Genomic DNA, 23,222 nt, shown 5'->3' on the forward strand with positions numbered 1-23,222 from the left:
ATTGTTATTCTTCACAGATACGTTTTAGTAGAAGAATGTATGTATGATTTATTTGGATAATATTCAAATGTTTAATGCTCATACTTATGAAACCAACAAAGTAATTAAAAATTTTACTCATTATAATCATTGAAATACCGCACACCAATTATCTCTACGTACATAAGGAATAATGTAACAAATATCCAAAAATGGTATCGTATGGCTATCATTGAAATTTCCGTTCACTCATATCGAATGTTGTCGATTACACTCGAAGAAATCGTATCCTCTCTAGTCGAATGGATCGTCACCGAGCCTTCGTAATGTCCGCAGTAGCCCACATACGACCATCATTGAGATACGTTGGAGATTACATTGCCTCGGCAACCTTGCCCGCCTTGCTATACATCAGTTCTTTACCCACCTGTTACCGCTTGCGAAAATTTGTTTTGTCCAATTAGCATTGTTAATAAATTTTCATTCATGGGAGCGCTTATGCCTAATGGGAATTGGGCTATTGTATTATACAAAATATGATCATTATTACTTGCTTGTATTTCTATTTTGTGATATGTAGCACATTTTGTATGTATGTAAAGGGTTATACCATAATGTTTCCTACTGTTAAATTTTCTTTCAATATTAGAAACAAAAATATATAATATATAAAACATAACTCGTCCATTTTTTACTTTCAGAAGAATCACCAAAAGTATGTGGAAGAAAAGTTATGTAAAACATAATATTTAACTAAACTGATTTACTATTTTTGTAAACGGAGACACCAATAGCGGGTTAAGCGATGAACCCGATTATTGATTGATAATGACCAATTTTTGTCAGCCATAATAAAGTCACGTAAGTATTTGATTAATGTTAAATACTGTTTTTTCATTGCTCATTTGGACAGTTTCTTCTTAATTAGACAAAATTCGGAGATGCCATACATTCCAATTGGATGTTGTCGTTGAGAGTAGTATTTTATATGTAAGTAGTACACCAATTAAATGCAATAAAATCTAACAAAAACTTAACTTTGATGATAGAAGATGTCAATATTTAATTTGCTCACTGTCTTAGGTCAATTTGATACGTTGGTCAAGTGGAATTGGTGCACAAGAAGATCATTGATGGCAGCTGTCTTGATCGGCCGAACAAAAACGGCGAAGCGGTCGTATCTTGGCATGGTCCGGTGAACAGGTGAACGGGTGTACGGGGGGGTACCATCGTCGTACCGCGGGAGAGAGAACCACAACGTACCAAAGCGCACACCGCCCGAAACCGCTGCAGTGTTGTCGACAAACATGGCCAACTTAGCACGTCAATGAGAGAGGAGATATTCATGTGGCGAAAATCAGCGAGACAAAAACATCGAGGTACTACTGGTTTGCCGAACGATATAGTCGCGTGTTGATCGGACAGATTTTGTGAAAAGTGCTTGTGGAAATCGACTGGGGTACTCAGTGAGAATTTGCGCTATTTAGTACATGTAAGTGGAGGTGTCTTTAGACCGAAGTCAAGGTTGACCGATTTGATTTTTGTTCATATGGTTCTTGTTTTCGGAATTTCCTGTGAAAACTTACGCCGCCAAACTATGCATGTTTCGTATTGGCGTAGAAATTCCTATTAAATTTAACATAATTCGTCTTTTATTTACTAATGTGATGATTTATCATCATAAGTCTGATCGAATATCTTATTACAATAGATTATCTTCATGAAATAATCCACTTCAACACGCTGCAAATTATAATATACAATTTTATACACGGAAATCTCAATGTTTAATTGTAATATATATACTTAGGTATTCACTTTGCGTTTATTTCATTCATTCACTCGTTCTTATTGCAGGCGTTCGTTCTAAACGAGAAAATTTCTACTCATTTATTAATTGATTGATGATATTTATCAAATAAATACTACAAATGTATTTTAACTTTCGTGATTATACAGGATGTGTTCTAATTTTATATGAATTGCCACTGTCAAAGTGTTTAGACTAAGAAGGCATACCTTGTTTATAATATTCCTTAAGGTCAACTTTATCGCGTTTAAATTAAAACGTCAATTATTTTATGTTCACGTATCTAGCCACAGCTTAGTTTAAAATTAGGTCTGTATATTACTATTGACGTTGTGGTGGTGTAATTTCTTCATTTAAATATTTCAAAGGCCTCAAACTGTGAGTAATTGAATCTTACTTCATTTTTACAGAAATGTAATTGTTAATTTGCTTTAAAATTATGATATGGAAAACACATAATATATATACGCACAATTTATTTTAAAAATGAGCGTTTTTAATGCATAATTTGTTTATTATGGTGCCATTTATATGCAATTTATAGTTTTAATAAACACAAATTATTGTTGCAGAAGAATTTATGATCAATTATATAAATTAACAATGAAAATTTATAATTGTACATAATAAAACTTAGACACGATTATTATTTTTATACGAAAATAAATATTACGCAACAACATATTAAATAATTCTTGTTTTTAATTTATTACTTTGACATAAACCATATTTGGAAACTAAAAAATACCAATTAATATTTATTTTTAATAATTTCAAAGGAAGAGTTTCTTATTCAATAGTTTAATTAACATAAAATGGACAAACAAAATGATCAGCTATTTAATTTATTTGAATTATTTTTGATGTATTTGTGACATTTCAGTTGGTTTATTACTTTTTCAAATTTCACTAAAATTAAATTAATAAATTCTTTTCCTGTACAGCAGTAATAATAAACATGAGGTTCAAACACATGTTATATGATAATTTAACTAAATTAAGTAATTTAAATAAGAGACACAGAATCGTAATTATTATAGACTACAAAACGGTATTAAAAATAACATTTTTTAGCGAATCATTTTAAGAAGCATCATCGTCATAAGTTCTGATTATTTAACACTGCAACTATTATTTTTCAAAAAAGCTTGGGTATGTGATTATAAAAAAGTCTAAATTAGTGAAAGCACTCTTATGATAGCCAGCTTCCACCAGGCTTACACTGGTGTGGGTATTAATTATCTTCGAGCCATTCTAACGAGTAGGATGTTGCAAACCAATAACTGCTAAACTCTATAATAAAATATTAAGTAATATGCGAACACATCCACCAACCAAAAAGGAAAATCTTCTGTGAATATAATTTGAAAAGCAAATAACATTTTAAATCGTTTATTACTGCATGGCGATATTTTTAGTCTGTCAATAATAATTTGCATTCTTAATGTGAAATTATCACAGAGGAAGTGACAAATCACTAAATTCAATTAATAACTAATAAAGATAACAGACATGTAGTTCTGGATATATTAACGTTGTTAGGCCAGACTCATGTACGATATATTCGTCTAAAATATTGTTCATGCAATAAAAATTCGGAAAAGAATACTTCTTGCAAAATTTACAACAATGTGTATACGCCGCGGAATTATAATCCCACACCGTGAACCAAGCACATTTCCCACAGATGTTTTGTAATCCACTGACCATTACGATTTCTTTATCGGCAAAGCAATAGAAACAAACGTGCTGGCATTCAAATTTTGCCGGCCACTCGTCGCCATCGGATCTTTAGGTTTACTCAACATCCATATGGTTCGGTCATGTGGAAGTGAACAAGTTCTTCTGGCTGATTTGGCTTGTGTGTTTGATTTAGTCGTACACTTAACAAACCTTTTGTTCATTGAAAATGGCCGGCAATAAGTGCATACCGGTTGTGAAAGTGTTAATTAATTAATAAATCTGATACTGATTGACTCATCAAATATTGGAAATTTTTAATATGAAACTTCAGTTTTTTTCTGAATGCATCTTTAATGAAATATCACTTTTACAATAGTTTCTTGAAAAGACAATTTTGATAATTATATTTCCATTAAATAAAATCGTTGTCCCATTATGCTTAGGATAAGTTTAAAACACGGTTGCGGAGAAGTTTCCACTCCCAGTGAAGCGAAGCATTTATGCTGTCAGTAACTGAATATAATTTTTTATCACTCTTAAATTGTAAACACTTTATAAATAAACGTGAAATAATGCACGAAGTTCTATTCGAGTTAGAATTCAATGTCTTGCGGCGGCATTTCAACAATTACATCAATTAGTACTACCTTAACCTTAGTCTAAATTCCAAGGAGTGTTTTTTATCTTTATTATATAATATACTTTCTTATCTATTCTCATATTTGAGCACTTTCACCGTATGCTTTGAAAGTTCCATGTCAATCCCAGATTTGCATTAGATTATAGATACGTTCATGCGACCAGATAATTATTTTTACTTATTTTATACCTTTATATGTTTAGGTCTTTTTGCATACATATTTTACCTTATGCAGTTGCTTTGGAAAAGTGAACTGTGTTTGAATTAATTGGCCGATAGATGGAATTTAAAAGACAAATGGACACGTGGAAGTAACTAAATCGATTTGCAATACTTCTTTACAATGTATGATGCGTACATACAGAATCATCCTTTATTTAAAACAACTTGTTTACTATTCAAGTCTTGCAATTATTTTTCTCGATTGATCAATCAATGAATCAATTGCGCTTCGAGTCATTGTCGGAGAACATTACAGTTTATTCTTAGTGTGGCGTTTTATTAATAATCTCCGAATTTGCAAAACCAAAAAGTTTGAATCAATTATTAGGGATTATGGGAACGTAGATGAAATGTCTGTTATGCAGACGCGAACCTGTATAATTATTGCCAAGAGGCAACACTGCTACACATTCAAGTTATGGGCAATTCATGCAGAACCCAGTACAACTATGTTAGTTGGTGTGTTGTTCGTAAATTCCTTACATATTACTACAGGTACTGTATCTCTCCGAGAGTTTTTAATAAAATAAGTACAAGGTTGATCGTGCAAGACGAAATGCACTGCAAACGTGTAATTTATGAAGGACGATAAAATATGCGCCCTCCACTTTGCTATTATTAATAATTACATTGTGGTAATTATTTCTATAAGGATTTATCTATAATTGATCAATTATTTAAACATAATTGAATAACAGAAGAAATTATTGCGGCGGATATTTCAGTTAGTGAAAATCTTGGCTTGTTTAATGCGTTCAGATATTAAATGAAACTAGTTAATTAAATTTAATAATATTTAAATAAATGGAGGACTTAAATTACACGTATAAACAATAAATCGATGAATGGATAACAGTAAAAATTACTACACGTACTGGTATACAAAGGTTTGTTGATATTGAACAAAAGAACTTGAATGAATTATAAGTTATAATCTGTATAAAATGCAAAATAAAAACGACCTATTGAAATTGAATGGCACTAATAAAAACTACTGATACCATAACTGTTTATTGACCTGATATCTTTGATGTTTATTTTTGATATGTTCAGATTATATGACAAAATTTTGCATTGAAGACATTTCTGAGAAAGATATTTTAGTGGTGGCCATAATTATTAATTTCCCAGTATCTATAATGTTTATTATTCTTCTGTTATTGTTGTGTCTACCATGCATCTGGTCAGTCTAATTTTACTCTTCAAAAAATTGGGTACTTTTTTATTTGTCAGCCTTTTACTTTATGGTGTTTAATTGCTCTCTGAGAATTTAAATTGATTATTTATTAGCGATCTTTTGCTTATTATAATTATTTAATCAACTGTAACTGTCAAATTATAATTCAGTATTACCAAGACCGATGTAACAATAAAAGATGACCATGAGTTTACGACTGTCAGAGTTTGAAAAACTAATGGTTCTGTTAAACATTTTACTGGGAGAAAACCACACAAAAAGTTTGCAATGCTTACTAGGGTAGGCCGAAATAATCGACTGAAAAATTGGTTCTTAAATACCTTTAAAAAGTGCTCTTCAAAGATGAGCCCTTAATTTTAATAGGAAGGTCCTCCTCATCTCAGTTTTACATTTTTCCTTCAGTCCCATATGACAAAGTCCATATATTGTCATTACTTGATCGTACAGAAAATTTTTATTTACATTTTTTGTAGGGAAATTGAACACTCTACAAAAAAGGTATTTTACAATTTTTTCATAACACTTACCGTTTGGAATATATCGGATGTCAAAGTTGAAGAATTGAACAAAAATTTATTTTTTATTTCTAAATTTTATATTTTGTGGATAAATAAATATTATAAAATGCGCATATATCTTTGCATTAAAGTAAACAAACGCTCTCAAGTCAAATTTTTATGAATATTTTCAAAATTCATGACTTAAATGGATGAATTTAAAATATTTATTAAAAAATTATTAAAATCAGTACTTCTTTTGTATAGCGTTTCATTTTAGAAATTCGAATTTTATAATATTTAGAAGTAAAAAATAAATTTTTGTCAAATTCTCCAAAATTTGGTCTCCGATATCTTCTAAACAGTAAGAGTTATGCAAAAATTGTAAGATACGTTTTTTATAGAGCGTTCAATTTCCTACAAAAAAACGTCAATAGAAATTTTCTGTAGGATCAAGTAATGGCGAAATATGTATTTCACCATACGGAACTGAAGAAAAAAATAAAAAAACTGAGATGAGGAGGACCTTCTTAGTAAAATTAAGAGCTCATCTTTGCGTAGGAACGAATTTTTTAGTGTCGGAAGTTAAAAAAAATAATCAATTTTTTTGGCCCACCCTAATACCCATAGTGAAACATGGCGGTGGTTTAATAATGCTATGGGGATGCTTGAATTCTTCCAGGGAAGGCCCCAATAGCCAATTTAGAAAAATATATATAACATTTTAGAATATAGAATAAGACTATAGTAGTTTTTATAATTCTGTATAAAACAACAACAGTAAATTAATTTTATTTTAAAGGTTCCCATTAAATAAAAGAGTTATATTTAAAATATTTAACATTCCAAAAAATTAGCTATAATAATGATGCCACTGATATATTGAAAATTGAAGTGATTTTTAAACATTTTTAACATTATCTCATCTTTTGTTACAGAATCCTCCATTGCACACGAACAGGTGTCAGTGTCAGTCTAACGGGTAACAAGAAAAAATCAAAATGATCCAGAATTCGTACAAAGCAATGTACAGGCCGAACTTCTACGAGAGCACGTGCCTGAGGTGCAACGAAACCGTTTACCAGGTGGACAGGGTCGGGCCCCTGAAGGACTTTACGTTTTTTCACAGTGGGTGTTTCAAGTGCGCGATATGTGGTACCAAGTTAACGCTCAAGACGTACTACAACAACCAGCATCGGCAGGAGGACAAAGAGGTCTACTGCAACAGTCACGTTCCAAAAATCGGACCCGGTCAAATTGACGGTTCGTCGGTCGGCATCAGGTCCGCGTTGAACGTTCCGAAAAGTTCCAATTTCGTGAACGAACAGATCCGCGGACCCGGAAGGGGCGGCAGCTTCGACGCCGGCGAAGGTAACGATTATGTTTTTTTTTCCGCGAAAATCGTTTTGTCATTCCGTTTTGGCGTGGTACGTTAAACACGTTGGGTGGGCTCGGATTAAAAATAGACCTTTATAAACGCGTGTACTGTTTTTAATGGAAAACAAAATCAGAGATTCAAGGCTTAAGGAGAAAAATAGTTAAAACTAGAAATGGGCCGTGTTTTTGTAACAAGACGAATACGTAGGATATTCATAGAAAACATTTCTAAGAAAGATACATCACATAAAAATAAAATTGACAAACAACTGTGAGACGACAATAACAATTTTATAACATGAATGTTTCCCTTTTTATTTCTTCTTTTTCCTTCAGACTTCCAAATGATAAGATTCAGAATAACATTTTTAAAATAAACATATATAACGAACTATTTTGGAAGTTAATCTTACACGTTAAATGGATCACTCATAACTCTATAGTTACTCATCCGATTTAAGCCAAGAAAATAGTACTGAATAGAGCATTAAAATGCCCTTCCAACGAAGTCACTGGACAAAATTTATTTATATTGACAACATTTTACGTGATACTCAAGGTCAATATCTTGTTTCATTCAAATGTTATCAACGGAGGGGACGTTTTAAAATCTCACTGTATAAAGTACAAATAATAATCAACCACGTTTTTATCTCGTTAGCCACAAAATATGTATTCTAAAACAATAATTCTGACAGTAATGAAGATATTTAAGACAACATAACTCGAGAGAAAATTCAAAATATTTTAAGATTTGTCCATTGGTCATTGAATATTGTACATTTCAGGTTTACACATACGAACGCACATGAATGGAACATCACATTCTCCCCATTCTCCAGGCTTCGGTGCTCCACATTACAGTCCGAATTCATATCAGAACAACCACAACCATAACGATCCAGGATCAGGATACCAATATGGTCGTTTCGATGCCAGTGCTCTTCATATAGCACACGCACTGAAACAAACGGAACTCCAAAAAGCCTATAAAATGAATAGGGAGAAACCTATAGATTGCTACTTGGTAAGTGGTACATTAAAAAATTTCTGCTTAAAAACTGATACGTTTAATGCGTTTGCATCATAGCAAAATATAATTATTAGTCATGATAAAATAATAACCGTACACACATTAGCAAAATTTCTCACCAAGACTTACTTTTACTTCCATAACTGTAAAAATCTTAGGTAATCCACTCACGGCAAGAGTAAAAAAGGGATTATTTGGCTTTCATTGAAGCAAAACAAGCATGACTAACGGCAAAAATTGCTGGCATATTCTTTTTAGAGCGCTTGTGAAACAAATACAACCAGCCCGTCAATTTTCTCCGATATGTTCCCATAAATAGAAACATGTTTCTGCAACAGAATCAGCTACGTATATAATACTTTCTAGTCTTTTCTCAAAACAGCTGATGATATTTTAAAACAAAATCATGCGGTGTCTTAAAATCAATTTAATTATAGTTCTAAAATGCGTAGTGAATAATGAGCGGCAACAAATTTAGCCGGAGAGTTTCATTATAATTATAAGGTGGTACTTTTAATGACAGACAGGCTTAATTATTCAAATTTTAGCGTGTGTATTGTGAGTAGGTTGATTAAATAATTGTGGGATGACATGTAAATAAAATACACACTATTAAAACGCTATTACTAAGGACGCGCTGTATGTCAAATAAACACGTTCCCCCATTTTCCACCGTTCTCAAAATTAACAGTAATACTGACGACCCAACTAATTCCCATAAGATAACCATAACCATGAAACTAACTAGGATAACTATGTGAACTCCTATTATACTTATGTATTACACACTAATTACAAATAAATTTATTTGCTTTGTATAGGTAACCTAATTGATGTTAAATTTATGCATTGTAAGTGCCGTTATTGTAAGTCTAATTAATTACATTTGGACAATACAATAGAGCTGCCTGATTTGGGTGCAAAACAATTTGTCCTTGGAAATTGCCTTAATTGGCCATGATACGGCAAGAAAATTGTACAATTATCTATTAACGCTTTCTGGTTATCCGATTTGAACTTGCGTTGCACCTATTGAATCTGGTTTCGAAACATTTCAACCAAAATTCAATTTTAACAGTCAATAAAACCGACGAACGTTTAATAGATGGCGGCAAATATAATTTTTGCTCAGTACACAGTTGGTTAACATTTATGCTCAATAGATCAAATCTCATTTTGTCGCCTACATAAACATATTTAACGGTTTGAAATTTACACAAATATATTTAATAAACCAATTTGGTGGGCGATTCAATATCCTGTTCCAAGTTCAATTAGCACATGTTTACGTTTTCATCCATATATTAATTTTGATTATAACAATTTTAGTGCAGTTAGGCGTATTGAAAGAATTTGTTTTTGCATAATAGAAAAAAAAATATTTTAAAAAATTTAACCTTTATTATAATGCAACTTTATGCAATTCTTTCAAAATAATTTCTAGTTTAAATAAAAATTATAATATATTAAATGTTAACCGGTCGACTACTTTTTTACGTTATATAACCAAACCAATGTTTATTATAAAATTTAGACACTTAAAAAAGTCAAATGGTACATTAATTATGCTTGCTTTTATGTTGTTCCACATTTCAAATTCAATAAATAATCATTAAAGAATGACGAGTTAAAATTAAAAACAATATTTCCAAATTGGGATGTAGCTTTGCATAATTTAAACTTGAATTTGCACAATTGCTAAAATACTTTTAATTTTAATGTAATACACTTACATACATTAAAACGTGTTTGTCGTTTCTCTTTGTTGTGCGGACAACAATAAAACGGTCCGACTTTGTTTCTGTTCAATTTAAAATCCCCCACATGCACAAAATGTTGATCACAATGTATGGCAAATTTACATAATACGTACTGCATATCCGGAATGGTTATGGCGGCGTGACATATTTTGTGGCGATGTTAACTGTTTTACTTGAGTTTGATAATCTGTGATTTAATTTACAAAGAACAAGTCGTTCATCACCAGTCAATCATAAATTCACATTAAAACACCTGGAAATACCCAGTTATGCTCAGGTTGTTTCATTTCTGTTTTGTCTAGTTGAAGGTAGGACTTGCAAAAATAAACTGTGTTAAATAAACCATAAAACGAACGAACCACTTGAAGTAGTCAACAGATAAATTCTGTAGAAAGTCGCATCTTTTCAATACATATACTATCCATGTAAATGAGCACATAAAAATGTACGGAAAGCAGGTTTTTGTTAAATAAATTATTAACGAATACCGGAGTTGACATGTAGGTAGTCTTGTATGTTTAATGAGAAGAAATTAAACGAGATGACAATCTACGGATCTTAGAAAATGAGAATGACTTTAGAAGGCAATAAATATTAGTTAATAGAAGTTGTACGGCATAAATCCACTTGGCTGCAAACTTACATTCGCTTATAAATGTATACTTGTTTAAGTATGATTATTTGTATGTTAATGTGAAAAATACACTTATTTGAAACTTTAATCCCCACCTGTACGGAGTGTACTTAATAATATACCATACACCATTTCCGTTTCTTAATAATGGAAGCATTATATGAAAAAATCTCACGGTGTTTTATTTCTCATGACACATCCACATTATTAACCTACTTTCCGTGCTAAAATAATATTATGGATTTTAAATATTTCATTCTGTAATTTTGTAACTAGTTTATTGAAGCACTTTTATGGGCATTGCAGTAATAACTTCATCTTGAACGTGAGAAAAAACGAATATGCTTTTACTAACTGCTACTGGATTCTTAGCAAACAAACCAGTAGTGCGATATAAAATATCCTCTCGTTTCGTTGATTTGATATGCCGACCTTTTAAATCAATAATTTCCATTGGTAATAATTAACTTACAAGTATTACATTGTATTTTTGGACTGCCGCTCACTATTAATGTAATTGTGTTTTAACACCTGTTAAAAACTGAATGGAAAGTTATACAATGCATGGTTATTAACTATGTATTACGAATATCTTTTACGCTTCCAGAATTTAGATGGTGTAATGTTCTAGAGGAATCGGGATGATTACAAAATCATCCGACACCGTGCACGTATAAATATCATTTGTGAAAAATCCTTGATTCACGCCACTGCCCCATAATCCATGAACTTCTGCACGACGCAGACCGACCTCTAAAACTACCAACACGGTCTTATGCAAAACACCTACGGTGTGATGGCGACCTACGACGATTTTCATCAATGTGTCGCACACTGTCAACAAATGTTAAGGACATTTTTTCGTTCGTCATAAATGTCGTACAAGTGAAATCTTCATTTTCATTTGTTTTCACAATGCAATAATGTATTAATTCATCGATTTTCTTTTATATTCTATAAGTTTACAATCGTTATAAAAAAATTATAAATTAGTAATTTTTTGTTCAACATAATTGTTAATAAAGAATAACATAATGCCATGAAGAAAGACAAGAATGCATAAAAATTTATAAAAATATATAAATTCTTGTGCAAAATGTTATGAAAAAAGACAAATAAATATTTCTTTGTTTAACTCAACTTCTAAACTCATACATGACTATTTATAGAACAGAAGAGAAGAACAAAATATTTCTTTAAGGGTATGAATTAAGTAAAAAAATATATAAAAATCTAATAATAACGTTCCTTCTTTTTATTGTCATGAAAAAAGAGAATAATGTAAACAAAAAGATATATTCCTTGATCAACTTAATCTAAAAACTCAATCGTTAATAATTTTTGGAAGAGAATAACGTAATGTATTTTAAAAAATTTTAAAAATGGTAATTGCTGATCCAACAGCTTATAAACTCCATACATTACAGTTTATAGAAGAGAATAACATAATGTTTCATCAAGCTTACGAACCAAGAAAAGAAGAAAAAAGTCATAAAAATAGGAAACTGAATCTATAATTTCTTGATGTGAATAACGTTATTTCTTCTTATTGTCAAGTAGAAAAAGAAGAATGAAAAGAAAAAACATACATTTCTTGTCCAACTTAATCTAATGACTCGATCGTTAATAATTTTTGGAGGAAAATAACGTAATGTTTTTTCAAAGTCATTAGGAAAGACAATAATGCATAAAAATTCTTAAAAATAGGTAATTATTTGTCCAACTCTGTTTATAAAGTCAAGATATCATAATTTATAGAAGGTTGTGAACCAAGATCAAAATGTAAAAAAAATCATAAAAATAGGTAACTGAAGCTATAATTTCTGAAAGTGAATAATGTTATTTCTTCTTATTGTCCTGAAGAAAAATAAGAATGAAAAGAAAAACATATATTTCTTGTCCAACTTAATCTAAAGATTCAATTATTAATAATTTTTGGACGAGAATAACGTAATGTTTTTTCAAAGGTTATGAACCAAGATCAGAATGTGAATAATTATAAAAATAGGTAACTGAATCTATAATTTCTGGAGATGAATCACATTATTTATTCTTGTCATATCAAGAAAGAAACTAAAAAAAAGAAAAATACACATTTCTTGTTCAATGTAAAGATTTAATGATAATAATTTTTGAAAGAAAATAATTTAATGTTTTTTGTCAGGAGGAGGAAGACAATAATGCATAAAAATTCTTAAAAATAGGTAATTACTGTTGTCAAACTCAACCTATAAACACAAGACATATGTATCAACGTAATGTTTTTTATGAACAAGAATGTGAAAGTGATCAAATAGATAACTCAGTATACAATCTTAATTTAAAATTTCCGGGGGACAATAACGCTGTTTCCCCTTATAGTCATGAATGACAAAAATGAAAAGAAGAATATAAATTCCTTCTCTAAGAGAAGAGAATGACTTATGTAATGTTTCACAAAATCACGAAGAAAGACGAGAATCCATAAAAACATATAAAATTGTGTTCTTGACCAAAGCGAGGCAAGAATATAAAAAAAATCATAAAGATCTTTAATCTCAATCTTTCCGGAAATGAATAGTGTCTTCTTATAGTCGCGAACAAAGAAAGGAATGTAATGAAAAACATAAATTCCTCGTCCGCCTCAACCCACAAACTCGATCTTCCACGACCTCCGAAAAAAGAGTAACATAGTTGGCAATCGAAAATATCGTAAAGTGTCACCGCATCTTAAAAGATGCGAAGAAACCATCGACGGTTGGATGTCACGAAACAGGAAACAGTTTAGACAGTGTGCGACACATTCGGTCGGCGTGTGTTTGGAAGGATGGAGACTGCGACATGGCCCGGAATGGAAGCACCGCTATCGTGACGTCACGTCACTCCATCCGTCACGCATTACGTCAGGTCGCCGTCGAGGCACCGCGCTTAAACGGGCAAAAATCGGATTGTGCTGACGGGGATCCGGCGATTCCGCGAACAGTTTCACCGCGTGCGTGATTAACACGGCAAATATTTGAAAATAATTTTCGAATCTGCGAATCTTGTTGCATGGCCCACATTTTCTTTAATTTGCATGAGTTATTCTCGTATCTGTTCCATTCCGTCCGTCCAATATTAATTTCATATAAGATAAGTCGAGTTGCGAAGTCATCCCACTTGATTAGTTGATTTTGGTATGTGACTTCAACGCCGAACTAAACGACGAACCCTAATTTAGGCTTCGGTTCCTATTTAAGTTCGATGCGATACATTATTGTTTATCGCATCGGGTATATTGTAATATATCAACACAACGTCTGGTGGGTGCTTAATTTCGAATTCAGCCTTTCTGCCCACATTTACGCATTCATAAATAGGTCATCTCATAAAACCAATGGCGCACCAATTTTTCGTAAATTTAACTTAAACGGATATGAGTAATGTACTGTTTTTCTTTTAATATTTGTAATGTTTAACAGAAAACATATTTACATGTGCAAAATGTTGTCATGCCAATTTGTAGGTGAAGGATCAGTATCAATAAGTAGTACAAAGTTTACAACTCATTGCTGTTGAAGTTACGTCCATTAAGTATATTAATTACAAATTAAATTGTCATTTCTGTTTTTTAAAAGACGTCGTAGACATTTCCAACAATTTATTGTTATTTACCTTTGAAATATTGGGTTATCGTTTATATTTTTTACTTTCTAAACTAGCGGTCAATATTAGTCATATCTATCTTGAATTAACAACAATATTTACTTTCTTTCACGCCTAATAAAGCATGATGTAAGTTCATTAACCGGTAATTTCTAATGAAATATAAGAAATCTTTTGATTGACAATGCGTGGATTCGACGTTATTTGCTTTAATTTCTTATTTAAATTTTTAATAGGGTACTTAACACCAATCTCACTAAAAATCTTCCAGTGTCAATTAAAATGCTCCCCCAATAACAGCAACAAAATATTTTTAGACGTACTCAGATTAAATTATAATTGTATTTTTGTTAATTTACTAGAACCATAAAAATCTGTTCTATTTGGATTAACATGAGGTCCAACGTTCTAATCATCACTATTCTCTTATTTACAGGATAGAGATGAACAAAAACGCTTAGAAATGAAACACAGGAAAGAAGAGGACGACTTGTACAGGAAGTTCGCGAGACAACGCGAGGAGGAAGAACGACGAATAAGGGAGGAAATAAGAGTGAGTATTAATAACAATAATTAAAACCAACACGCTTTGATGAACGCCGAGATTGCAAACACAGCACCTGCCTCCAATATATGACTGAACAATTTCAGAAAAAGAGAATATGGTTTATTTTGTACGACTTCCTATTTGAAATTACAGTAATTTCCAGCGTGTGTGAAGTTTTTTTATTTTAATCTGCCATAACTGTTTTATTAAGAAGTAACAAAGGTTAATTGTTACACATAAATAATAAATATTTGTCATGTAGTATAATAAATTAAGACTAACATTTTTTATGATCTGTTTTCAATATTAACAAAATGTAAACTCCCAAAGTGATTAGCATCAGATTTTTTTTTGTTTGAACTATGTCGTTTAATTAAACATAAAGGTCAAGGTGTAGTGATAAATTAATAAAAATGTAAATTCGTCCTCATAAAATAATATCTTCTATCTTCTTCCAAAATCTTCATCCTATTAAAACGAATATTCTTTGATAACTCATTGTTAATGTGGCACACAAATAATGAAGTATATTTAAAGATGTTTTTAAAGGTATTTATCTAAGTAACATTAACATAATTGAAAGGTAGAAATCGCGCTTGCATTTTTAATATTCTAACCACAAATATCTAAACTAGTATTTACGTGTCATTTACACGTTAGCGCACAATACAAGCATTTAATGAGAGATATCGTCTAGAGAGAATAAAATCCGGTTACACGAATTTGATTTACTCTAATAGGATATCTAGAAATATTACTAGAAAGGGGTCCATGATTGTATGATACGTTTATAATTTTTATCACATACAGTAATGGTTATTATTATAGCAACTTTTCAATATTTTAACCATAACTCTTTTATTATTTATTCTTCTTATTCTATAAAATGTTACATATAATTGAGTTGAATTCTACATAAATATAGCAACTACAATTTTGAAAGGAATTTTTAGTTATTAAATCTGTTATTTAATTTATCATTAACACTTTGTATAATATTCTTTTTGGCCCTTCTGTATCTTTATATTCTTTCAAGCATCTTGAATTGTTATGATGAGTTTATTTAATTTTGATGCCAAATTTAAGTGATCACTAGGGTGAACCAAAAAAATCGATTATTTTTTTTAATTTCCGACTTTAATAGGAAAGTCCTCCTTATTTCCATTTTTTCATCAGTTCATATGGCAAAATCCATATCTCGCCACTACTTAATCATACAGAAAATTTCTATTTACCTTTTTTAGTATAAAATTGAACGTTCAACAAAAAAGGTATCTTACAATATTTTCATAACTCTTACCGTTTAGAGGATATCGGAGGTCAAAGATTAGAAGAAAAGAAAAATTTAAGAAAAATTTCATTCCACTTCTAAATTTAGCTCGTAAATAAGTAAATATTATAAAATGTCCAATATATATTTTTGTAGTAAAATAGACTCTCTATAAAAAAGGTCTTTCTATTTTAAATTTATCCATTTAAGTCATGAATTTTGGAAATATTCATAAAAATTTATTAAATAAAATTTATTTTATTAGAATAACAGTTTCTAAATTGTGTCTTATCTTTTATATTCGGAATATACTTCTTCCTAATCAATTTTTTAATAATATTTTCTTTTAATAATTTTGCTCTTGTCACAAATTAGTATCGTGATTTAATATTTTTCAATGGGTTTATTTAAAATGTAACTCAATTTTTTTTTCACAAAATTAATAATTGAATATTTTTCGTCTGGGGAATTTGAGAATTTAGTTTTAAATATTGATAGTTCTGTTGTTCATAACTTATATTATTAAAATATTATATAAATTAAACATAATATTTATTAAAAAACTATTAAAATCAGTACGCAATGAGATTCGAATGCGAATATCTTCTAAATGGTTACAGTAATCAAAAGACACCTTTTCTGAGATATATGCGCATTTTATAATATTTATTTATCTACGAGTTATAAAATTTAGAATTAAACAAGAAATTTTTGTTAAATTCTTCAAACTTTGACCTCCGATATCTTCTAAACGGTAAGAGTTATGAAAAAATTGTAAGATATCTTTTTTATAGAGCGTTTAATTTTTTACAAGAAATGTACATAGAAATTTTTTGTACCATCAAGTAATGAAGAGATATGGATTTTGCCATATGAGAGGAGGACCTTCCTAATAAAATTAAGATCTCACCTTTTAATAGCTTTTTTTAAAGGTATCGGTTAAAGTTAAAAAATATAGTCGAATTCTTTCACTCACCCTAGTGATCACCCATTTTTTCTTTCCGGTTGATGTCTGGAGATTGGGATAGGTTAGACTTTTAACCAAACTGTCACAGTTTTGAATTTATATTTGGGACCGTTTTCATGTTGAAACACTATTAAGGGCATAATTTCTTCAATATATGGAAGTAAATTATTGTTAAATAAATTCCTGTACATAAGTTAGTCTAAGGGGACCTACACCAGAAGAAATTAAGCATCCTCTTTGAATAATCGGACCACTACTATGTTTCACTGTAGGTATAACAAACTTTTTGTGTAAATTTCTCCCTCTGATACTCAAAATTGGACTCATATTTTAGTAGAAACTAATGTTTTTCTTATAGGTCTGGGGTCAAACGAACTTTTATCCTCTAATCATCTACTCACAGTCCTTATATTTATTTCAGCAAGTCTCATTTCCTTCAGGTTGGCTAAAATTTTTAGATGGCAATAAGATTGTATTGCTTTTTGATATTCGAATTATCCACTTATCGATTTTTCGTGGCTATCATTTGGCCGATTTCTCTAAATTTGTTAATAAAACAGGAAATGATTGATTTATTCAGCCGTAAACCTTTAGCCATCTCTTCTTGTTTCTCTTGGTCTTGTTAACGTTGAATTATAATTTTTCTTCACTTCGATCAGTGATTTAAATTTGCAAAGAGCAATGAAAGACCATAAAGAATAAGTTGCTATGGTTTTGTCCATAATTTTAATATATTTTCATAATAATAATAATTATATGTACTATGTATATATAAATACTTTATTGCCAAACTTATTTACCTAGGAATGCAAATATTGGTAGAGAGTTGTTAATCGCTTGTTTTGTCCGAAAACAACAAACTCGACGTTGTGTCAACGATTCAAGTCGTATATTTAATTGAACATTTCATACCACAACAGTCAATTAACGTTTAAGAGTTTTCCTTTTTTTTCTCCTAATATTATTTCTTTCCATTGTTAACTAAAACATAGTGTTTTGTCGGTTGCACTTTTGAAAACCGTTCCTGTTAATTGCAATTGCAAACGGTAACGGTTAGTGGATGCACACACATCTACACGGCCGGCGGAGAAAATATTTATAATTTCCTTACGGTTGTAACTAGTCTCGGGATACGGCGCGACTTTCTAAATCTATGCCGCTATTGTTATTCAAATAACATTCGAAACGCTTTTCTAAACGAAAATCGTGTTATGGTCTATAAACCATTGCTAATAAGTTCAAGGACATCGATAATTGCTTATGTAAACGGTGTTTATCAATCCGGCGACTTATTTCAAATATGTGACATTGTAGGATGTGGATATGATAATTTGTTATTCGTGCCATTGTTCAATTTGAAACATATAAATACATATGTTACATTCACATTCATAAACGTTTTCTAATGAGCTGAAAACATCATTAATCCTATATTAACCCATGTTTTACTGCATTAGCAATAAGGACTTCCTTTGCAACTAATTATTCGTTACGTAAATTGATTATAAACTACATTGTTTCGTTAATTTTAAGTTATGTTTTCCATTGTTGTTTGCATTGTTGTTACTTGTTTTATTGAGAACTTGATATAGTTGATATCAGAATAGTTATATGATCAAATTTCAACATAACAAATATTTATATTTTTATTTCTTAACAATTCCACGTAATTTAAAACTTGCATAATAGAATGAATTAAGGAGATAAAATTTAAATTAACGTTGATGTTCTTGTTGATGACCAAACAGACATTAACATCGTTGCTTTATGTACGTATGATGTAGTAACTGTGTAAAATTGTGAGCTCGTCCAAAAAAAGGTCTCATCATTTGTTTATGTGCCGTGAACGAATCTAGTAATTTAAAATTCTTAATTAAACTAATTAATCTTAATATTACCACTCACCGGCTATTTCAGTGGTTAATTTACAATAAACTAATCATTTTCTCTCTTTAGCATTGTGTTGAGTGAAAAAATGTAGAAAAATAATTTTACGTGCGGTTAAAACGGTGAAAGAAATTTAGTTTTTTATTGTTGAAGTAAAATTGAACATTAATATAATTAACGGAGTTAACAACTCTTGAAATGTAGAGCAGCCGAGACACGAAACAATGCAAAATTTACTGAAATGTTTCTTGTGATACGCCAATCGATAAAAGAATTTTTTTTTAATACAATTTCTTTGCTTTGTTTCAGGATGAATGGGAGAAGGAACTGGAAAGGCTAACGAATAGATTCGAAAGAGAAATGCAGATGAAGCGGAAACGAGACGACCAAAGCGTTTTGACCCTTAGACACCAACAGGAAAAAGAAGACTTAGAGAAAAACATGACCTTGCGAAGGGACAAGAAAAAGGAATCGCTAACCAGGAAAATGTTGGAACACGAAAGGTAAAGAAATAAACAGGTTAAAGTAATTGCACATACAGCATACAAACTCAATAGACCATTTAGATTATATTCTATTATAATGCTTAGAATTAAGAGATCATAATGTTACAATAGATATTCAACACTTCATTTTGTCAATTTGAAGATGATAAATACCAGCTGTTGTTATAGTAACAGATGTATAGATCAAACTTTTTCAAATAGATAGTGAAAACGGTGTATCAGATTTTGTGATTCGTTTTGACCCACATCTAAATGTCTTAAATGTAGGTAAACATATTTTCGATGTAACAGATGAATGTTTAATTATTGTAATGGATAAATTTAATCTGCAACTCACTTTTATTATTTAATAAAGCTCGTTTTAAGTTTAATTACATAGAAACATTGGAAAATAATAGGATTAACAACAAATAATAAAATTGAAATAGGATGTAAAGCTTTCTTAGATTGAATATAATTAAATAATTGAACTAACAAGTTTTGTAATAATTATTCTTTGCGGCGACGGTGATTACGATTTAGTTTCATCAGTTTTTATGCCGGATGAAAGTGTTAATGATTTTATTTACTTCCTTTTCATTATTTTGACTTTCGCTGGTAAACGAAAACACATTCATTGTAATAATTTGGTTTGTGAAAGGCTTAGCCTCAAGCAAAATTCCTAAAGTGTATCACTGATTTTTACTTTTTATTGATTTATATTTATAGTTATTGAGAAATTTTATTGTCACTTAAGTAAAATAATTAAGAGTTTCTACTTTAAAACTTACATTAACCTCAAATTTTATGAAGAAGGCTGCAAAACGTATTTTTAAAAGCTAATTAACTCACACTCATGATATTTATTAATACAAATTGAATGTTTTATATAATTTATAATAAAATATTGTGGTTGTTAGTATTAAAACTATATTTAACATATTTACATTATTTTTTAGGGCGGCGACTGCAGCTTTGGTTGAGAAACAGAGTCATGAAATGTTGGAGTTGATAAACGAGAAACGTAGCGAGTATATGCAAGCAGAATCGCTTTATTTGGACGCCCACGATGGAGGCCACTTCGAAGAAGTCCAACCGTATCCGAGTATAGCACCGGCGCCAGCTCCACCAGCTCTCAGCAAATTTCAAGTGTATAACGACCCTGTTGAGTTCTTTAATGTCGATCAAATCGCTATTTCCGTTGCTCAAGAGGATCAGAAAACGTTTACCGATTTGGTTAGGCAGTTAGTTGGAAGGTGCGGATCGGATATTGAGAAAGCCAGGTATGATACAATTCCTTTTTGCTAAGATTGTATACAATTTATCATGGCGCTTGGTATTTTAACCAACACATATCTTGCTTTGTAAAAGATGATTGACAATTTTTAGAACCATTTTCCGATGGATAACAGTTAAAAACCTCAATACAATGTCCTTCGACGATAACCTCAGAGGTGACACACCAATGGGTCTTCTGCGAGGTATCAAGAACGGTACTGAAAGTTACCATGTGTTATTCAAAAGATTGTGCAGGTAATCGTTGTGCAGAATTTTGTGACTTAAGTATATATAACTAAAAATGTTATATTTATATATTTTAGTTATGCTGGCCTTCATTGTGTGGTAATAAAAGGATATTCGAAATCAGCAGGTTACCAACCCGGTGTTAGATTCGAAGATAACAGGTTTAGAAATTCGTGGAACGCTGTATATGTGGCTGGAGCATGGAGATTTGTCCAGTGTAATTGGGGAGCTAGACATTTGGTGAACGCCAAAGAAGCACCCAAAGCTGGAAACAAAACAAAATCGGATAGTTTGAGGTGAGACTCTTTTACCATGTTGAGAAACCACTTAAGCATAATCACATTTAGGTACGAATACGATGACCACTACTTCCTGACGGATCCAAAAGAGTTCATTTACGAATTTTTCCCGCTACAATCAGAATGGCAACTCCTTAAGAATCCTATCACTTTGCAAGAGTTTGAAGAACTTCCTTTTGTCAGATCGTTATTCTTTAGATATGGTTTGTACTTCTCGGATCCCAATACAAAAGCGGTCATGTACACCGACTCTACAGGTAACAAAACAAACAAAAACATCTTTTAAACATTGTTGAACCTCTAATTGTCTTTAGGTGCTGCTACCGTGCGCATAGCAATGCCGGCTCACATGCAGGGTAGTCTTATATTCCACTACAACCTTAAATTCTATGACAGTGATGGTGATAATTTCGAAGGTGTCTCATTGAAACGATTTGTTATGCAGGTATGTAATAAAAATAAACAAATTGACTATTTTGTGATAAAAATGTTTTAGTCTGTTGTTGGTAATATGGTGGCCTTCAGAGTACACGCTCCTTGCAGTGGTGCTTTCCTTCTGGATATTTTTGCAAATGCTGTAACACCTAAGGAATATTTGACCGGAGAACCGATGAAGTTCAAGAGTGTTTGTAAGTTTAAGATTTGCTGTGAGGATCTGCAAACAGTGATGGTACCCCTTCCCGACTGCGCGAGTGGCGAATGGGGTCCAACCAAAGCAACAAGACTGTTTGGTTTAGTACCAATTACACATCAGGTACGTATATGCACGATTTAATGAGGAATCTGTTAAAATATTTTTCTTATCTGTTGCAGGATGCGTTAGTATTCGCTGGTAGAGAACTGGAGCTTCAATTTAGAATGTCTCGCCAATTAACGGATTTTATGGCTACTCTTCACAAAAACGGAGTTGAAGAGAAACGACTTTCTAAATTTGTCTCTCATAACGTCATGGACGATATAGTGACGTTCAACATTAGTTTCCCAGAAGAAGGACAATATGGATTGGACATATATACGAGGGAAATGGCATCTGCGTTGGATGCACCTGGTGAGAAGCACCTTCTGACTCATTGCTGCAAATACTTAATTAATTCATCTAAGAGAAACTAAATTGGAATACACTGAATGAGAACAATCATCGTACAAATAAAACCAGAAGAGAAGAGGTTTTTACTAACCAAAAAGTAAAATAATAGAAAGTACTAGTCTATGATGTATCAAAATTTTGACAGTGAAAATCATGTTTCATCTCTCAAGATTGAAAATAATTGAATAAAATAACTTATTTAACTTCGACCCATAACTAGAAAAACGAATACTGACTTTCTAAAGCATTCTTAAACGCAAATATTTGGTGCTTGCTTAAAATATTTCGTCCTTTTATACAATCTAATTCATATATTCGTCGTATAGAAGGGCCAAGTGAAGAAATTTATTGTGTAATATATTTATTGATTATATTTACTTGAGAACTAATTAGTCACACAAATAGCCTGTTATCACTTGCCACAAACATGAAAATTTGACCAACGATTTACTTTTTAAAAGTGCAATAAAATATTTTGAATCTATTTTTATACCAGTCTAATATTTTACTACAAAAAAATTTACCAATAGCTTATATATTTTGATAATAGTTATAAATGTTGAATTATATTATATTTGTTAATAATTAATATATTAAAAAGCTTAAAGTTAATGATCACTTTAAGATGGCTTTATTGTTTATAAAATTTATTATATGTACTTACTATAGTATTAAATAAAATATATTTATTTACAACTA

The 23,222-nt window shown here is 31.0% G+C and overlaps 1 protein-coding gene across 1 annotated transcript; it reads left to right on the top strand.

Moving 5' to 3' along the window:
- Nucleotides 1-1,235: 1,235 nt before the first annotated feature.
- On the top strand, nucleotides 1,236-22,732 carry LOC109597588 (hillarin). The gene is made up of 12 exons (XM_020013324.2): nucleotides 1,236-1,471; nucleotides 6,968-7,400; nucleotides 8,195-8,433; nucleotides 14,894-15,010; nucleotides 19,438-19,631; nucleotides 20,573-20,896; nucleotides 21,003-21,146; nucleotides 21,215-21,433; nucleotides 21,485-21,693; nucleotides 21,751-21,881; nucleotides 21,933-22,190; nucleotides 22,250-22,732. The coding sequence occupies exons 2-12, from the start codon at nucleotides 7,031-7,033 to the stop codon at nucleotides 22,544-22,546; spliced, it is 2,502 nt and encodes an 833-aa protein (XP_019868883.2). The 5' UTR covers nucleotides 1,236-1,471; nucleotides 6,968-7,030; the 3' UTR covers nucleotides 22,547-22,732.
- Nucleotides 22,733-23,222: the final 490 nt, after the last annotated feature.

Source organism: Aethina tumida, chromosome 1, assembly GCF_024364675.1.
Source record: "Aethina tumida isolate Nest 87 chromosome 1, icAetTumi1.1, whole genome shotgun sequence".
Classification (NCBI taxonomy): domain Eukaryota; kingdom Metazoa; phylum Arthropoda; class Insecta; order Coleoptera; family Nitidulidae; genus Aethina; species Aethina tumida.